General features: G+C 45.4%; 1 protein-coding gene and 1 non-coding gene across 2 annotated transcripts in view; one reads left to right on the top strand and one right to left on the bottom strand.

Annotated features, from left to right (window-relative positions):
* TIPARP (TCDD-inducible poly(ADP-ribose) polymerase) overlaps positions 1 to 10048 on the top strand; it is a 26741-nt gene extending 16693 nt beyond the window's left edge. Inside the window, exons 3-6 of the mRNA XM_015405603.1 lie at positions 3553 to 3727; positions 4995 to 5176; positions 7962 to 8237; positions 9467 to 10048. Of these exons, the coding sequence (XP_015261089.1) occupies positions 3553 to 3727; positions 4995 to 5176; positions 7962 to 8237; positions 9467 to 9914 (1081 nt within the window). The 3' untranslated portion in view covers positions 9915 to 10048. The remainder of the gene's footprint in view (positions 1 to 3552; positions 3728 to 4994; positions 5177 to 7961; positions 8238 to 9466) is intronic.
* Positions 10049 to 14805: 4757 nt separating this feature from the next.
* On the bottom strand, positions 14806 to 14877 carry TRNAI-UAU. The gene has a single exon. It is a non-coding gene; the product is annotated as a tRNA-Ile (tRNA).
* Between the last annotated feature and the right edge of the window lie 3514 nt (positions 14878 to 18391).

Below are 18391 nucleotides of genomic sequence, written 5' to 3'. Positions count from 1 at the left end.
TCATTCAATTTTTACTTGACTTTAATTTGGGGGTGGAAACCTTCTATAGTATAACTAACTTGGAAGAGCTCTAAATTGGCTGTTACTTTGTCTGCTCAAGCCAGTGTGAAAGCAAGGAAATTCCAAGCAATTCCACAGCATGTTAATAGGCAGAGATGTGCATAATATGTAGATCACAGATGTAAATTTAGCTTATGAGAGATGGAGCAAACTTCTATGCTGTCTCTCTTGATAATAGCAACAACAACACAAATTGCAGGCAAGCCCTGTTTTATGAACACAAGTGTGGCTGCCTTCCCCCCCCCCCCCGGGTTAGAACTGCAAAATAAATTCGATTTATGGTGTCATTGGGTCAGCATAAAAACTAGCCATAAAATCTGGTAGTAATTATAAGAATGCTTTGTGTTTGCATGTTCCATGGGCAGGATTGGGATGGTGTTGCTCATACAGTGTTTGGTTTATATCAGAGTTAAGTAGACGTGCCACTGCACATATATGGGGTTGGAGTCCCACCAGCTTTTTCTTTTTGGCTTAACCTTGCCCCGTTTCCCAACTTTCTACAGCCTCCAACCCACATGGCTTTAGTCAATACAAGTCTTATCATTGCCAGTAATAGCCTCTTTGGTGGTCAGATAAGATTCCCTCCTCCCACCCAGTGGAAAAGCTAGTTATCTACTTAGGATTCCCATTCCCCAGTTGGGGGAAACCCCACCCCCAAACAGCAATGTTGCAACGCAACATCCCCGACACAATAATGGCATGCAGAAGTGACGTCATCACATTGGAGCATCACATGGTGACACTCTGGTTTTTGGGGAAAAACTATGGTTTGACCCTGATTTTATCATAGAGGTTTCCCTCAAACCAGAGTGTCACTATGCAGCGTCCCCAGCATGATGGCATCACTTCCACATGACATCCTCGCATTGGGGATGGAGCCCCGCCCCACTCCTGGAAGGTTCCCTCCCGCCAGTGCATCATGCAGCCTTGGCAGCCCTAGATCTACTTGACCAACACAGCCCGGCAGAGCACATTCTTCAGTGGCAGATAGCATTTCAGATTCCATAACATGAGGATCAAATGCCCTTATTGTGATCACACTGACAGCTGGGATAACGAGGAGCAATTTCTATGAAACTAGCCTGGCAAGGAAGCACCTTAAACAGCATATGCTAGATAAGAGGATTTCAACTTTTGAAAGACCTTGTTTTTGGCAAATTCTCAGAAGTGACTGTAGCATAATGCATCATATCTCCAGGTTTTCTGAGAATGTTTTTAAAAAAAAAAAAAAAATCTGGATAAATGAGAAGATGTAATGTATGGGAGTTGGTCACTTCATCATACCTCTTGTAATTGGAATTTGGCTTTAGAAAGATCAACTATCTGCTACAGTCTTCCAAAAGACCAGTTCCCCATAGTTTAAATAAAGCAGTAACGTGGAACAGTACTGTGAAAAGTTGACAGTGGCTATTGCGAAGGAAATAAACATCATGGAACCGGCCCTCCTGCATGCCTTGGAAAATTTCAGTGTGAAAAGTTCTTTGAACTCTTGGTAGCCCCGCTGAGAAATTGGAATGGCACTCTATTTGTCCAGTCAAATGAGATTTGTTCAACAATGCAAAAATGACTAGGGTACAGCTTGCATTTCTCAACACTTGAAACTAAACCAACCCTCTCCTGAAGCCACTTGGTGCATTTTGTTCCTGAATTAATGGGAGAACAAGTGCTCCAGTGTACTTAATGCCCGTACCAAAGGGGAAGGGCTGGAAGATGTTGTCTAGCAAATAGAACAATTTTTAAACCACTGAGGTTTAAATGTCACAACTGGAAAAAGTCAATAGCCCTTTTTGAACTGTGCCAGGGTTATCGTCTTTGTACATGCGGTGAAAGGTAAATTTTAACACTCGAGTCAGTTGGCAGCAGCTGCGTGGCACCTAATCCAGCCACACTTGCATTTCCCCTCTTGTGAAAGACCGGCTCTTACAAAAGAGGACCTTTTTTCAGTGGGTTTAAGCTGTCTCAGCCAGTATAGGCATACCAGGAAATGAGGTTTGCAATGGCACTGGGTCACGTATTAATGGGGCAGCCAAGTGATATGGCTGTTGAACAATGTATGTACAGTGCTGCCACCTTCTGCTCTGGACGGGCACAAGTCTATTTCAGCTGTTTTGAAAAGACAGTATTTGTTTAACCAGGCTCTGGTTCTGTGAATTGTTGGAAGCAGGTTGTTGATTGAACACCTTGTGCCATAATAGGGAACAAAACTATTTACTCCTGATTCCAGTTTGTGAAAACTTGGGGGAGGTGCTGGAGTTCAGCGTTAAGGATTTGGGTTCCGTCACTGACATTTCCAGTTAAAAACAGAGGTATTGGGAAAGAACTCTCCCTGCCTGGAACCCTAGAGAGTTGGAGTTAGACGGACCAGTGGTATAAGGAGAGTTCATCTTTTGCTTTCTTCCAGAGCTAGCTGAATCACAAGCCACTTAAATTTCTTATTCCCATAGAACTGTCCTCTTTGTCCATGTTAAAATCCAATCCTGCCCTCTCCAGCATCGTGAACACATGAAGCTGCCTTATACTGAAGCAGATCATTGGTCTACCAAGGTCAATATTGTCTACTCTGATTGGATCTCAGGTGGAAGTCTATCATTGTACCACTTGATCCTTTTACCTGGAGGTCCTGGGGATTGAACCTAGGTTCTTCTGCATTGCCAGACAGATGCTCTAACACTGAGCCACAGCCCTTTGTCCGTACTGTGGACAATTAAGCCCTTGAGCTCTTGCAGTGGCAGCAGGGCAGCAGCCTACAACTTGGGCTTCACTTCCCTTTACAAAGCCACCAACCCTTTTACTAAAGCTGGAGAGTGAGCAGGGTCGAATGTCCATGGATCAGCACCGGTAACAGAGTGTCAGGAATGCATCCTTTGCCCAGCTTCCGTTGTGAAATACAAGACTGAGCTGTTAACACTTAGAATTCTCATTTCTCTGTTTTCCCCTGGCTAAAAAGGATGGCTTAATAAGGAGCATACTGTCTTTTGACGCACGGAGGTTGGTGGGGACACGTACACCTGGTTTCTGGCTCATTAGTACTTTGCCTGACTGATAACTAGAAAGTACAAGGGCAGCTGTGAGTCTCAGCAGAATTTCCACATGCTGGCAAGGCAGAGAGGGACCATGGTGTAACACCAGAGCAGGCTGTGCATGAGAACTGGTAGGGAATGTATTAATCTAGGACAGTTCTCGCTGGTGTACTCTCCAAAGAAGAAAGCTGATATGTCTAGATCGGGGGGGGGGGGGAGCGTTTCTTGTTATGCCATCCTTAGGACCAACATTGCACAGAACAGAGCAGTTCTACACGACCTTGATAGACTTGTTTTATCCTAATCTGTGTTCCTTTCTGCCTGCAACTGACTGTTTGGTCTTCTTGCCTCTCTTCCCACTCCAAAATCTTGTCACTTGAAATATGCAGAAGGCTGAATTGGTGTATCTGTTCTTGAATGTACAGGGGAAAATAATATGAATTTTGTACTTCTCTTTTTTTTTCTTCCCCAGAGGTCATGAGTTTTTAGTAGACTTGAATAGTATGAAGCTCTGTGATACAACGGAATTTGACCAGTTGAGGAGACTATCTACACCTTTGTGTACCAATGCCAACTCCAACTCCAACTATTATACAGTCTGGAAATACTTCTGCAGGGATCATTTTGGCTGGAGAGAATATTCAGAGGTAGTTTGGTTTGCAGTTTATTTCTTGAATGGTTTCCCCACCTCTGGGGTGTGGTGGTGGTGGTGGAAAATGCCATCAAATCACAGCTGACTTATGGCGACCCCGTAGGGTTTTCAAGGCAAAGAGATGTTCAGAGGTGGGTTGGCATTGCCTGCCTCCGCATCATGACCCTGGTATTCCTTGGAGGTCTCCCATCTAACTGCTAGCCAGGGCTGACCCTGCTTAACTTCCGAGACGTGACGAGATTGGCCTAGCCTGGGTTATCCAGGTCAGGGCTGTGTGTGATGCTGGGGGACACCTAAATAGGAAACCTTAGTCCAAATGTCCATCTCAACATGCCTCCCACTGGGTAATGTTAGTTGGGTCCCTTGTTAATGGGCCTAAACCACCTTGCAAAGTTGTGGTGAGGATGAATGGAAAAGACTGATCATAAAGCGCTTTGTACATTGAAAAGTGCCATAGGAGAGTGTGTTCCCTCCTCACCCACTGTTCCTACTTTACAAATAAACTCGAGGGCTGCAGTTAAAGACATTGCTGATTATTTCCAATGAGTGTATAAACAGCAGTCTGTTATTCCTCTCTGCAGTCATCACACACTCTTCTCGTCTCCACCCATTTTCTCTCTGAATTTCTTCTCCATTTGGATCATTCCTCCTTCCAGTTCTGCTTCCCCAGTCTGATACCTTCACAGACCTCTGCTGTCTCCTTTCTTAAACCTCCCCTTGCCTAACCTTCCCCTCTAGGACTTTAGCAGGTGTACCAATGGCTGCCAGAAGGCCTTCTGAGCCAATCGCTGCCAGAGCTTTCATGGTCTCTACTAAATCCCACAGTGTATTACAATATGAAATGCTAAATGGAAGAAATTGTGGCAAAAACCACATAAGCCTAAAAAGTGTGTCCATAGAAACAAGGCGTTGCACTTGTACATAGATGGCACTTAAAGAAAACATACATTAATGATGGAAGTTGATGTTTCACGAAAGATGTGAATATATATGTAGTCTGTGGGGAGGTGGGATTGTATTTAGCATTGGGAAGCTGAAGCCTAGAAAGAACTCTTAATCCGTTTTTGTTAATTGATTCCAGGTTCATTTGAGGAAAAGCAATTGCAGGCCAGATACTTCCAGGGTTATGTGTAGATCAGGGTCTCATGTTACCTGCAAGGAACCGTAGCAGTAGTTTTACAAGCAGGTCCTACCCAAAGTAGTTGAAAACCAGCCATATTTGCACCAGTCAAACAGATTATTCTTTTTCTTGTTAAAAACAGCCTGTCGTAAGATTGATAGAAGAAGCCAACTTCCGAGGTCTGCCAGAGGTTCGATTTGTTACGTGGCACAACCGTTACATTCTGAACATTAAAGATGGCTTTCAGCAAAATGCGTGTATTCGGAGAGAAATCAAGAAGAGACCTCTCTTTCGCTCCTGCGTCATCCTCATGCCGTACTTGCAGTAAGTAATGAGAGCCAACTGTATCTCATGGGGTGCCTAGTAATTAGGACATGCTGATAACGGTGGTGTGCAGTTCTTTCCTTCCCAGTGACCAAATACGATGCTCATACCAGTTTGTCATGTGACTGTCCTTGGGAGATCTCTTGGATTTATCCAGATGTTAGTTCCATCGTGTTCTTCTGAGGCTGCATATTCAGAACAATGCTTTATCCAACTTCTCTGTAGCCAGCTAGCTCTTCAGTGTTTACAGTGCCTCTGCTCTGGGCCCTATTTTTATTGAAAGAGTTCTCCATTTTTTGCTCCACAGTTAATACAATGGAGTATGCTGCAGCACTCAGAGGTTAAGACACTGAACTGCAGACTGGAAGGCTGGTAGTTCGGCAGTGCGAGACCCTAGTGCCGCATGATCGAGTGAGCTCCCATCTCCGGTCCCAGCTCCTGCCAGCCTAGCAGTTTGAAAGCAAGAAATTGCAAGTAGATAAATAGGTACCACTTCGGTGGGAAGGTAATAGCGTTCCGTGCGCCTTGGCATTTAGTCATGCCGGCCACATGACCGCAGAGGTGTCTTTGGACAGCGCTGGCTCTTTGGCTTGGAAACTGAGATGAGCACCGCAACCCTAGAGTCGGATTTGACTGTTTTTCGAGCAAGGGAAACCTATGCTGTGTAGTATTTGCAAACAACATATGGGGAAGATTGTTACCAAAGGCGACCTAAATAATGCAATACTTCTGGATCTGGAATGCCGTAGGAGGGCCTTTTGTGTTTGTGTAATTGAGCCAGCACAGCTGGAAATATCAAAATCCTGTACTTAGGACCATAGTGTCCTCTTACCTGACACCACTAAGGAGGATTCCAGGCCTTTTATGTCAGGGCCAGAACACCCATTGTCCCCTTAACAACAGGGCTGCCAGGGAGGATGCTAGGCCAGGGTCCATTGCAATGCCATAATGATATTGCCGCCCTGATCTGGATGGCCCAGGCTAGCTTGATCTCATCAGATCTCGGAAGCTAAGCAGGGTCGGCCCTGGTTAGTACTTGGATGGGAGACCGCCAAGGAAGTCCAGGGTCGCTATGCAGAGGCAGGCAATGGAGCAAACCACCTCTCTTAGTCTCTGACCTTGAAAATCCTAAGTCAGCTGGGTCTTGATGGCACTTGGTACCACCAGTGACATTGCAAGCTAAGAGAGGTGGCCTTTTAAAAAATTGCCATCAAGTGAAAAGAGGATCCCTCTCCCCCACTCCCCTATGGAAGTGTATGTAGAAAAGCAAAAATTAGCAACGTAGGCCTAGTTATTTAATGCCCAAGAAATTGGGAGCAATTGGACTTTTCCTCCATCGCTGCCCACTCAGTTCCAGCAGGCTCCCTCCACTTTCAAAGGTGGCTTTGTACCATGCAGGGGAGAATTGCCTTGGCTTTGCTGCCGACTGAGGCAGGGGAAGACCATAAAAATGCAAAGCCATAAATGCTTAAAGTGGGCTTGGGGGCATTCCTTTTACTTGGAAAGAGCAGTTGCATTGTGTGTGTGAGTTTGCATGCCCAAATTGCTGAGCGGCCGTTGGGCTGAGTCACTCTCAGTCGTTGCCTCTTATCTCTCATGTTGCTGACTTGCCCCGGGTATGGACAGTCAAGGGTCAGGGTGGTGAGCCGCTTTGCAACAGTCTGATTAACAGGATAATAATGGCAAAAATGTCAACGGCCCCATCAGCACTGGGTAATTTGCCAAGGGAGACTGCCAGACCCTGTTGGGGTTTCTGTGCTTAAAAAGAGGTACTGCCAGTGAAGCTGGTAGTAATTTCCCCCGTTACAGTGCCGCATTGATGGCAAACCACTTCTGCTTCTCACTCGCCTTGAAATCTTCTTGTTGAGGTCACCATGAATCAGTTGTTGTGACTTGATGACACGTCCATACATACGGTCTGCTGCTGCCAGTTCACACACCTTTCACACAGTCTTTCCCACTGGATTGAACAGAGATTTGGGAACTTTTCTCTTTCTTCTATTTGGGACTTTTATGTTAATTGTTGAGGGAAAATAATTGACTTCACAGCAATTCCAGGTATTAACTAGCCTAGGATAACTAGTGAACAGTCTGTGTTTTTTAAAATTAAATTTGTATGTTACATAGTTTCATGTCACCCGATACTTTCTGCGTTTCATGGCCCCTTGACCCTGATTTTTCCCTATCAGTCAGAGTAGACAACAGGGGCCTTGATTGATCAGCTGCCTATCCCTGTAAAAGGCAGCTCCATGTATGTACAGGGATGGGTCGGGTTTAATGGAGCTAATCATTGCTGAGAGTCAGGTCTCCCTTAGCTTGAAACCCGGCTGCAGATGTAAAAAGGTTTACGGTATTATTTTTTTGGGGGGGGGGGGGGGGGGATTTTGGAAAAAACTGAGACCTACAATACTTTTCTAAAAGCAATCATTTATATACTAGCATAGAATTACACTGTCATTTATGAAATTTAAGCATATAAATGCCTTAGCTTTCTACAAGCAAAATTTCAAATATACCCAGTATTTGATGGAGAAAGCTCCAAACTGGTGTACTGTACATTACCACCGTACATGTATTAGTTTTTCTCATCTGTAAAGGGGGAGGAGATGAAATTAGAGTACACTGTAGTAAACACAATAGTGCGGTATTTGAACAGAAACTGTTCCAATAGAAATAAATTGGCATCTTCTAAATACAGTACAAATGAATGTTCAAGTGATTTTTTTGTCATTGATTCCTTCCTCTTCCTCTCTGCTCCTCCCTCCACCATTTTTCACCAACCTAGGACCCTCGGTGGAAACCCTTCCATCCCTCCACCATCCACAGAGGCCATCTCCTCGCAAGTCTTATCTCCAGCTGCTCTTACCTCTCCAAACTTCTATCCCGAAACGTGGATTAACATGGATCCAGTTCAAGACTTCATTCAAGTGCCTGTCTCGAAGGAGGACAAAAGCTACAGAACCATTTATAATCTCTTTCATAAGACTGTGCCGGAGACCAAATATAGAATTTTGAAAATACTGCGAGTTCAAAACCAGTTTTTGTGGGAGAAATACAAGAGGTGAGCCAACATAAATGCCAACGTTATTAACATCATCTTTTTTTCTTCAGGGGAGGAAAGAGATGGTGGGGGTCCAGCTGGGGAAATGTGACTGTAACACAAGGCATACGCCTGAGTGGGCCCTTTTCTCAGACATGTCATGTTCTTGCATCCAGTGACACCTAATTTTTTGTGGAAACTTATGTTTTGTGTTGGCTCATGGCAAAGAAATATTGGAACAAGCTCAGAACATCCTGTAAGAATGCAAAGAACACATAAGTTCTGTTAATGATTCCCCTCACTTATTATTTATTTGTTTAAAACATTTGTATGCCATCTGTTTGCCCAATTAGGGCCGTCAGTTAAAAACACATTAAAATACACTTAAAAAACAATCCATCAACCAGAAATTAAAATATACTGGAATGCCAAATGAAACAAATGATGGAAGACAATGATGGGGTGAGGACAGAGGGAAAGGAATTCTATGGTTTTGGTGCCACATCGGAGAAGGCCCTTTTTTTGAGTCATCACCCATCTAGCCTCAGATGACTGGAGTCCCCCAAAATCTGCACTGCTCTGGTAGAGTAATGTGAGATTTAAAAAAAAAATGGCCACCGAGTTGCATCTGGCCTATTGCGACCCAATAGGGTTTTTAAGGCAAGAAGTGTCCAGAGGTGGTTTGCCGTTGCCTGCCTCCACGTCACAACTCTGGTATTCCTTGGAGGTCTCCCATCCAAAAACTGGCCAGGGCCAACCCTGCTTAGCTTCTGAGATCTGACGAGATCAGGCTAGCCTGGATGGTCCTTAAGGTTTCCTGATAAGATGTCCTGTTGTCCGACAAGTCCTACTGACTAGCTTCCTTCAACTGAGTCTGCAGTCTTGAAAAACTATATCCCAGTAATAAATAGACTTAATAGACCAGCCAAAGTGCTGAGCAGGGCAACTGACGGGCCATGGAGGGGCTGTGACTCAGTGGTAGAGCCTCTGCATGGCGTGCAGAAGGTGCCAGGTTCAATCCCTGGCATCTCCAGTTAAAGGGAGCAGGTTGTAGGTGATGAGAAAGACTCTTACCGGAGACCCTGGAGAGCCACTGCTCGTCTTGAGTAGATAATGCCAGCTCAGATGGACTGACGGTCTGATTCCCTATAAGGTAGCCTCATGTGTTTTATGTGTACCACCAGTCCTGCTCAACAAGAGTTTGTTTTGGGGGATGTAACCTGTTTTTGTTTTGGTATTTTTCTTTCCAGAAAAAAAGAATACATGTCTAAAAAAATGACAGGACTTGACAGGATAATGAATGAGAGACATTTATTCCATGGGACTTCCCAGGACGTCGTTGATGGGATTTGCAAACACAATTTCGACCCGCGGGTGTGTGGGAAACATGCCACCATGTTCGGGCAAGGCAGTTACTTCGCCCGGAAGGCCAGCTACTCACATAACTTCTCCAAGCGCTCGCCCAAAGGGATCCATTACATGTTTCTGGCTAAAGTACTGACTGGGAAATACACAGTGGGCAACCATACCATGAGGAGACCCCCGCCCGTAAACCCAGGCAGCATCACGAGCGACCTGTATGACTCTTGTGTGGACAATTACTTTGAGCCTCAGATCTTTGTCATTTTTAATGACGACCAGAGCTACCCCTATTTTGTGATCCAGTATGAAGAAGTTAGTAACTCTGTTGTCATCTGACAGTATTTCACGTGGGTAAATTATTCGTCGTGACAAACTGAAGCCTGGTATTTGTAGGACAGACTGTGTTGCAGGAAGATTGGGGGGGGGGGTTTGTAAAACTTTTTAATAAAAGTGTTTGGGAGCAGATTTTAAAAAATGAAAAGACCAATTGTGCACTTGCTATTTTATGTGCAGATTGTAAATATTTTCCATTGTTTATAGCTGAGAAAAGCCTGTGCCTTTTGTTATAAACACTATTTATGTTAGTAAACTAAATGTTTTAAAAAATCAGTTTGATCCAGTGTTTCTTTGGATGTTTGTAGCTGGGTTGCCTGAATACCGAGATTTGCTTCTTTCTAGGGTTTGCCGATCATTTCTCAGCCTCAGCTGCTCTGCTGGTGTAGGCATGGGTTAATACTTTTAATCCATATGCAAAAGGGCCACCTGTTGATTTGGATAGGTAAAGTTGGAAAAGCATCATTCTGGGTTTTCCCCTGGTCACTGGGCAACTCTACATCATTCACTGGGTTCTGTGTGTCCCTAAAGAGTCTGCATTGATACTCCTTTCATAGGCAGGGGAACCACTCGTGGTGAAAATACTCTGAAAAAAACAGCCTTTCCCAGCAAACCAAGCTCAGACCAGAAATGTTCTTCTGCTCCCTTGAAGCTGGCTCCAAGCCACTGTTCTCCTTTACCTTCTTCCTGATGCAGTGATGCTCGTTTTCGGGGCTGGGGCCTGGTAATTCATTTTCCCACCCTTGGGGAACTGAGGAGTAGGAGAAAGAATGGCACACAGTATGTGGAAGACCACAAACATTTCCCCTAATCTCTATGGTGAAGACCACAGATACTAGAATATTCGGCCTAGAGTGTCATCTAGAAGAGACACCATGTCCTCCTAGGCTTGCCGCTCTTCTTTTTTTTCCAAGTGGCACCTGGATATCTCCCACTATTACAGTTGATCTCCAGACAACTAAGATCAGTTTCCCTGGGGAAAATGACTGCTTCAGAGGGTAGAGTCTATGGCATTACGCCCTGCTGAGGTCATTTCCCTCCCCAAAACCTGGCCTTTTCAGGCTCCACCCCCCCCCCCTAAATCTCTAGGTATTTCCCAACCCAGAACTGGCAACCCTGCATCCTCCCCAAACTCTGCCCACCCCATGCATCACCCCCAGTATCTCCCCACATTTCCAGAGGCAGTGTTGGGAACTCTGATGATACTTGTGTTCGTGAATTGCAGCAAATACAGTGATAGAATGAACAAGTGGCTGCTGGCTGCATTTGAAAAACCATATTCCAGTGCCCGGCCTTGTCAATGCAGGAAAGGGGGGGAAGTGTAAAGCCTTCTTTTATCTGGAAGAGTCTGGTAACAGGAGGGTAGAGAAGTTCCCATGCTGCCTTGGGTTTAAACTTCTGCTTTTTGTTTGGAATATAATCTTGGGCTTGTGTGTATGACGCAGGCAACAGCCGAGAGGCACTGGCCAAGAGCCAAAGGCAATAAAATCACATGCTAGGAGAAAGACATTTACACTGAGAAGTGTTCCCTATTTGGCCCTTAAGCTGTTAAAATGCCAGCTTGCGGTTGCTTGCATTGGTTGGGAAATCAAACTTTGGGGAACTGCTGTTCGCAGACTTCTGATAGTGAGAACCCGAGTCCAGGAATGAGGAATCAAGGGCACAGCTTGCACACATGAGGAATGTACTGCATGCCAAGGAAAATGGGTGTTTCTTTAATTAGGCTTTTTCCCACTGGTTGTCCACATACTCCAGTTGTATCTCAGCAAAATGGGACTAACTTAGGCTTTTTGCTGTTATGAGTAATTTCAGAATTATATTTATTGCACGGAAATGTGATGTTATATGCAGCTAAAATGCAAATTCAGTACGTGCCTTATTGAAAATATGTAACAAAGTTGATTGGGGGACCTTTACCAGATCTGTAATGAATGCCATACAAGTCTTTGCAGCAAACAGACTATTGCTACACCTTCTATTGAGGACACTAGATCTTGGAATGGGAACTCGTTCATTGTCCAGGTTCAAGCTGATAACTTTAAAAATACAGAGAGTTGAAAATATGGGGTAGCATTTAGCTGCCTTCCTCATTCTAAAAGTATTTATTGGGCTCTTGTTCCTCCTGGCTGGTTGATAATATTCCTAGTATTGCAAAAGGAGGCAGCTTGTGCAGCTGGTCAGCATTGTGGAAGCTAGCGCTTATTTTATTTTTATTCAATTTGTCAGTTGCTCTTCCCTGCAATCAGGGCGGTTTACATCAGAAATAAATACAATATAATTGAGTTAAAACAACATTAAAATACTAATTCCAAGATGACGGTAATTTCCACCAGCCCCCTGGGTGGAGGGGATATGCAGGAATAAAAAAGGAGTTTAAAGTATGAGAGCACCAGATAGGGTTGCCAAGTACTTACCTCAATCCGGCGGGGGACACATGCTCCCCGGCCGGAACATTTCTCCTTGTAATGCACCATGCCTTCGCCAGGAAATGACACTGGGTGACGCTCTGGCAATGGGGCTGAAAACTCGATGGTACCATCGAGTTTCTGGCCCCATTGCCAGAGTGTCACCCGGCGTCACACGTCTGTTGTCCCCGCAGGAATGATCTTGTGAAGGCATCTTCATCCCCTGCTGAATCACGGTAAGTACTTGGGAAGCCTGGCGCCAGACTGTTCGCTGTCCTCAGCCAAATGCTACGGAAAAGTAGTAAATCCCGTAGAGTCGTGGATGTTCTCCAGCAGAGAGTTCCACCAGGTGAGGGGCCAGGGCCTTAGTTGAGGACAGCTGGATCTCTATTGAGCGAGGGACCATCAGGAGATTCTTATTACTATTTATTTATTTAAATTTACTAGAGCGTAATGCTATTCCAGGGACATATTGGGAGAGGCGGACCCAAAGATATGCGGTTCCTGACCGCTTCTTGCCTTAAAGGTCAAAACCCCATATACCCCAGCTGAATAATGTGCTTCCTCTGTGCTTTAATTAGCCTTTCCACACTGTCTTTGCAGCCTTGCTCCTTCATGGATCAATCCCAGTTCAGCCATGCAGAAAGTTCCATGGCGGCTAATACACAGAAAGCATTTCTCAACCCTTGAGGACTAGTGCACTACATCTAGGGCTGCGGTCAGACGAGCTATTTGATCTGATGTCACCGCTGTTGCTTTGCGGATTTAAAATGGACATTCAGACAGCAACACATGTGTTCTGTTCCCCAGTCGTCGGCCAGCCATTCTCACCCCTCTCTGAATCAGATTTATTTGATACTTGGGAAAGTCCAATCTTTATGATGAAGCTGGCTTCACCCCACATTTCCAGATGTCTAAACTCTCCTGTTGCAATCTCAAGCTGTATGGGAAGTCTGAACCTTCCCTTCCATTTTCACGCCCTTTTTTTAAAGCAGATAGCGATGTGTACATAAGTGCATCTAAAATCGTGGAGCTGTCCAAAGGAGCATTGCGTCCCTTAGGCATTTCTGTGCATGCACAATCAATGAATAATTCTGCATTGTGCTTCAGATGCATGCTTATGCGCATGTGCGAACTACCAGTTCGTTTTTAAGTCGCCCGACCACCCTCTCTATGGCTGCTGCTAATCTGGACAGCAACCACAGGGTGAGCATGCAGTGAAGCAGGTTACTGGTGGATGTTTGATCGAAATTCTCTGACAAAAAAACCCTGGATCAAATTAGAGGTACCATCACAGCTCGGAAAGTACGCCATCTGACCGTAGCCTAGGTGTAAACTTAGCTGTACTGCAGGCTATACCGTGTGCGGAGACCTTAGCAGCTACATAAGTAGCAATGCAGATGATCTAAGGCAGGGGTGTCAAACATGTGGCCCGGGGACCAGATCAGGCCCCCAGGGGGCTCCTATCAGGCCCGCAGTGGAACTGGCTGTCTTCTGCTTCTTCTTCCAGTTCTGCTGCTGCTGTGTCATCGTGATTTGCAGCTTACAGATACACACCTGAACAGCATACTCAAGATTGCAACAGCACAGACGTTTTGATGCAATAATTCAGAGCAAGAGGTGTCAGTTATCAGACACTGTTAAATAAGCAAAATATTGCAAGAGTGCTGATGTTTTAAGCATGTTTTTTATTTTAAGTAAAAAAAAAAAACCTTTGTGTTTGCGTCCTTTATTAAGTTTGCATCTCCGCTACGTGGCATTACATTTTATGACACACATGGCCCGGCCCAACAAGGTCTCATTTATGTCAGATCCAGCCCTCATAACATGAATTCGACACCCCTGATCTAAGGACTGCTTGCAGTGTGATTCTGGCAATGCAAAAGAATCCACCTGTAGGACTTTGCTCTCACAGAGAAGAGCCAGCATAATGGCTAGAGATCAGAATGTTGGGCTAGGATCTGGGACCACCCAGAACTGAATCTCCACCCTGCCCTAGAAATTTGCTAGGGAACCAGTGTTGCTGAGAGCCCTGGGAAAATATGCCCTGGCCCTTTAATGGAGTGTTAGTCAGCTATTATTTACCAGGTGATGTTATTTACTCCCATGCCCTGAGAAGCTTAACTTGCTACATATTAAGCCGCTATTAAGGAAGAGGACATTTCCCCCCCAAGGCCTCTTGGCAACCCTGGCTCTAGAGGCCAGGAGGTTGTTGTGCTGGCATGCAATTTAGCAAATCACTGGAGAGGCGGCAACTAAATCTTCCTAGCAAATAAGTACATGCAGCAGGGTAGCAGGCTGTCTAAATCAGAAGCTATGCAAACACAAAAGTGCCGTGGGTGGTTTTTACAAGAACATACACGAAGTTGTCTTATGCTGAATCAGTCGTTTGGTCCATCAAGGTCCGTATTGTCTATTCAGACTGGCAGCAGTGCTCCAGGGTCTCAGGAAGAGATCTTTCACATCACTTCCTACGTGACCCATTTAACTGGAGATGCCAGGGATTGAACCTGGGACCTTCTGCATATAAAGCAGATGCTCTTTCACTGAGCCACAGCCCCTCCCTGAAATTAGTCTTGCCTGCTGGTTTCACATTTAAATCTGTCCCAGAAACACAGGGTTGCACTGGAACAGTTAAAGCCTAAACCTTCAAAAACGAGCCATGCTATGCTCTGCACCACTCCTACCCACAGTCTTCACTATGGTTACTCACATGGCAAACTCCCCTAACTGTTGGCACCAGGTACAAGTGAAAGAGGCCTCCCACACAGATCACATCTCGAGCGAGAGATTTAAAAGAATGTGCTATAAAGTGGGAAGTCACCAGTGACACTCAGCTTGGTTGAAAAACCTTTGGCTAGTTTTAGGCAACCCACTCACTCTACTTCGACCCCTTGATCTGGGATTAGAAGCAATGCTGCAAGGTGGCCTACCTCATGGGTTTGTTGTAATGTACAAGCATCACTTAGGGATGCCAGCCTCCAGGTGGGATTTGAGAATCCCTTGGAATGACAGCTCATCTCCAGACAATAGAGATCAGTTCCCCCCCCCCGGAGAAAATGGATGCTTTGGAGGGTGGACTCTATGGCACTGTACCCCACTGAGGCCTAGGGTTGCCAAGTTGATCTTCGCCGGGAGCAGGGGGCTCCCGGCCGGCATCTGGTGCGCGCGCACACCGCACGCACGTCACCCAGAAGTGACGGGAGGACGCCAGGCACGCTGGGGGCGGGGCCATGGCCATACAAGGGGAATAGAGTTTTCCCTTGGATGGCCGTAGCCCCGCCCCCAGGTTGCCCGGCGTGGTTGCGTCACTTCCAGGTGACGCGCACGTCGGGGAGGAGTTCCCCTGGGGCCCGATCCGGCGGCGCCGGGGAACGGGCCTCTGGGGCGGGGTTTTCCCCGCCCCCCGGGGGGACTTGGGATCCCTACTGAGGCCCCTGTCTTCCCCAGGCTCAGTCCCTAAATCTCCAGGAGTTTACCAGCCTGTTTCTGGCAACCCTATCCCTATCCCCTGCCGGTGACCTGGCAACCCAATCTCTTTGGCAAAGCTCAAAGATGTCAAAGGAGTTTATTGGCAAACAGAAAAGCTGTCCCCCAAGCAATGTTCCCTCTGATTCCCCCCCCCCCACTGAGTGGAGCAGTTCGCATCCTGAGCAGAACAGAACTGCTGTAATCTTAAAATGGGCCATGGGCAGTGCAAGACCCCACGTGGCTCCAGATTGCTACTGAGCGGGGCTTCCTGGGCTAACGGGTGGCCGCTCACGTGCACAGTTTAGAGGGATCGCTGTGCCCAAGCTGTCCGAATATTTCATACCAGTTTGGAGAGGCTGCGCTTCCTGCATCCAGACTGACCGGTCTTAAAGGGAAAAATTAGGAAGAGAGCCAGTTTATTTTCATTTACTCATTGGCCCAGGATTGGATTTTCACAGTAATGAGAGGGAAGACCGTGTGGTGGCTGTGAACCTTGGATGAAGTAAAAACAATGAGAGCGTAAAGCAGTTTAGGGTCCATTAACCATTGCACCTATTCTGTGCCTGCCAGGTTCTTAAAAGGAGCAAAGAACCACCACTTTAAGGGAGTTTAGAAGGTGGATAGTCATACCAAAGAGGTGTGAATTTTAGTGCAGAGAGCTGTTCAGATTCTGCATGGCTCTAGCAGGAAAAAGGGAGATAACTTTTCTTGGCAGTAGAAAAGAGTCCAGGGGCACCTTAAAGACTAACAAAATTTGTGGCAGGGTATGAGCTTTCATGAGTCACTGCTCACTTTTCCAGATACAGCTAGAATGTGAGTTCATCTGTCCTAATATCTGGAAGGTTTCAGATGCCAATTGACATTAGCAGGCAAATGAGGATCTCAGGGGAATGACAATAGCAGGCATGATTGGATTAGGTGTGGAAAAGAGTAAGAGTCCAGGGGCACCTTAAAGACTAACAAAATTTGTGGTAGGGCATGAGCTTTCATGAATCACTGCTCACTTGTGAGCAAAAATTCTACTTTTGAGCTACTGGCGTTAAAGTTGTGAGCGAGCGATTATTAGTTTGCTCTGGAGCCATCCTTCCTGAGCTAAGACAAAAATGTGTGAGCCGGAGGCTAAAAAACTGAGGTAGCTCACACTAACTCAGCTTAGAGGGAACACTGCTTCTGACTAAGAGTATGTATGAGCTCTGTATGTGTGCACCTGGAAGACTTAGTTGCTGCCTTGAATGAAGGAGAGTGTTGAGGCTGCCTAGAAGCACAATGTGTCCAGGCAAGATGGATGAAAAATGGCTTCCAGGTGTACTCTGTCCAGGGAGCAGAGAACCATATTGCCTGGAATGTGGCACTTGCTGAGGCCTGGGGAGCAGCCCTTTAGACAGAACATGGGATGAAAAGGGATATGAGGATGGGCCCAGGGCAGAGTCTAGCAGTTTGGGCTTTTAAAGTATTGAAGGTAGGAGACGATAATCTTAGCCGGTGATTTTAATGCAAGGGTAGGCATGGATTGCAGTATGTTTTCCAAAGCTATCGAAATCGATCCAGATGCCACTCTCCACCTAAGATTGCCACAAACAAGGGTGTTAAACAGGGTTGTATTTTAGCCCCCTTTCTATTCAACATCTTTCTTAACGATCTTGCGGCCCAGCTCTCTAAGTCTGATTGTCACAGTCCCAAACTGGGGAAAACACATGTTCCTGTATTACTCTATGCTGATGACACAGTGTTGTTATCTCACTCTAAAGTTGGTCTGAGACATTTGTTGTCCCGCTGTATTGCTTTCTTTACCAGCTACAAGCTTCAGCTTAACTACGATAAATTCAAAATCCTGGTGTTCTCCAAAAAGTGGAGATTATACCAATGGTCCATCAATGGTAAAGTGATAGAGCAAGTCAAAGACTACAAATATCTAGGCATCCATTTTCAATATAATGCAATGTGGTCTACCCATCGCAAATATGCAGTGAAGCTCGCTAGTGTTTTTTTTTATTATTTAAAAGTTTTATTTCCTCTCCTAAAAAGGAGAGACATTTCGCTTAATGGAAAAGGGGAGGGTATATAGAGGGATCAAGAAAAGCTGAGTGATGTTATGACTGGTATATTAATCTGTTAGTAATATTTAAAAAATCTTCTTTGGCTTCTTCAGTGTGTTGTCGAACTTCTTTCTTCAATCCAGTTGTAGATATATCTGTTAGTATATTAGTAATGTCCCAATGGTGCTTTGTTAATAAAATCTTTTCAAATACGCTTAAATCAATTTTCCACGGGCTGGTTTCTTTTAAAATCCACAGTCAGGAAAGGAACTTCCTCCGCTTGTTGTTCACCGGTTTCTCGACTCCCTCTCTGGGTCGCTGTTTCCACTTCCGCTTGCAATCTACAAATGACGCAGTCCTTATTCTTTCGTGCCTCTTCGAAAGGTCTCTAGCTTTGAGAATGTATTTATCCTTTTTCTATCTTTCGATTTTTAAACGCTCCATTCTCTAGCTGGACCTATTCTCCGCAACTATGACTTATAAAAGCGCTATTGAGAGCACTTTATCGCTTGTCATAGATCCTTCATTTCTCTCACTTCCCAGATAAGGACACAGTCATTCACAATCT

The sequence above is a fragment of the Gekko japonicus genome, unplaced genomic scaffold (assembly GCF_001447785.1).
Source record: "Gekko japonicus isolate JY-2015 unplaced genomic scaffold, Gekko_japonicus_V1.1 scaffold3246, whole genome shotgun sequence".
NCBI classification, from domain to species: domain Eukaryota; kingdom Metazoa; phylum Chordata; class Lepidosauria; order Squamata; family Gekkonidae; genus Gekko; species Gekko japonicus.
The sequence above is the reverse complement of the archived record's forward strand: the minus strand, read 5'-3'. Positions and strand labels throughout refer to the sequence as shown.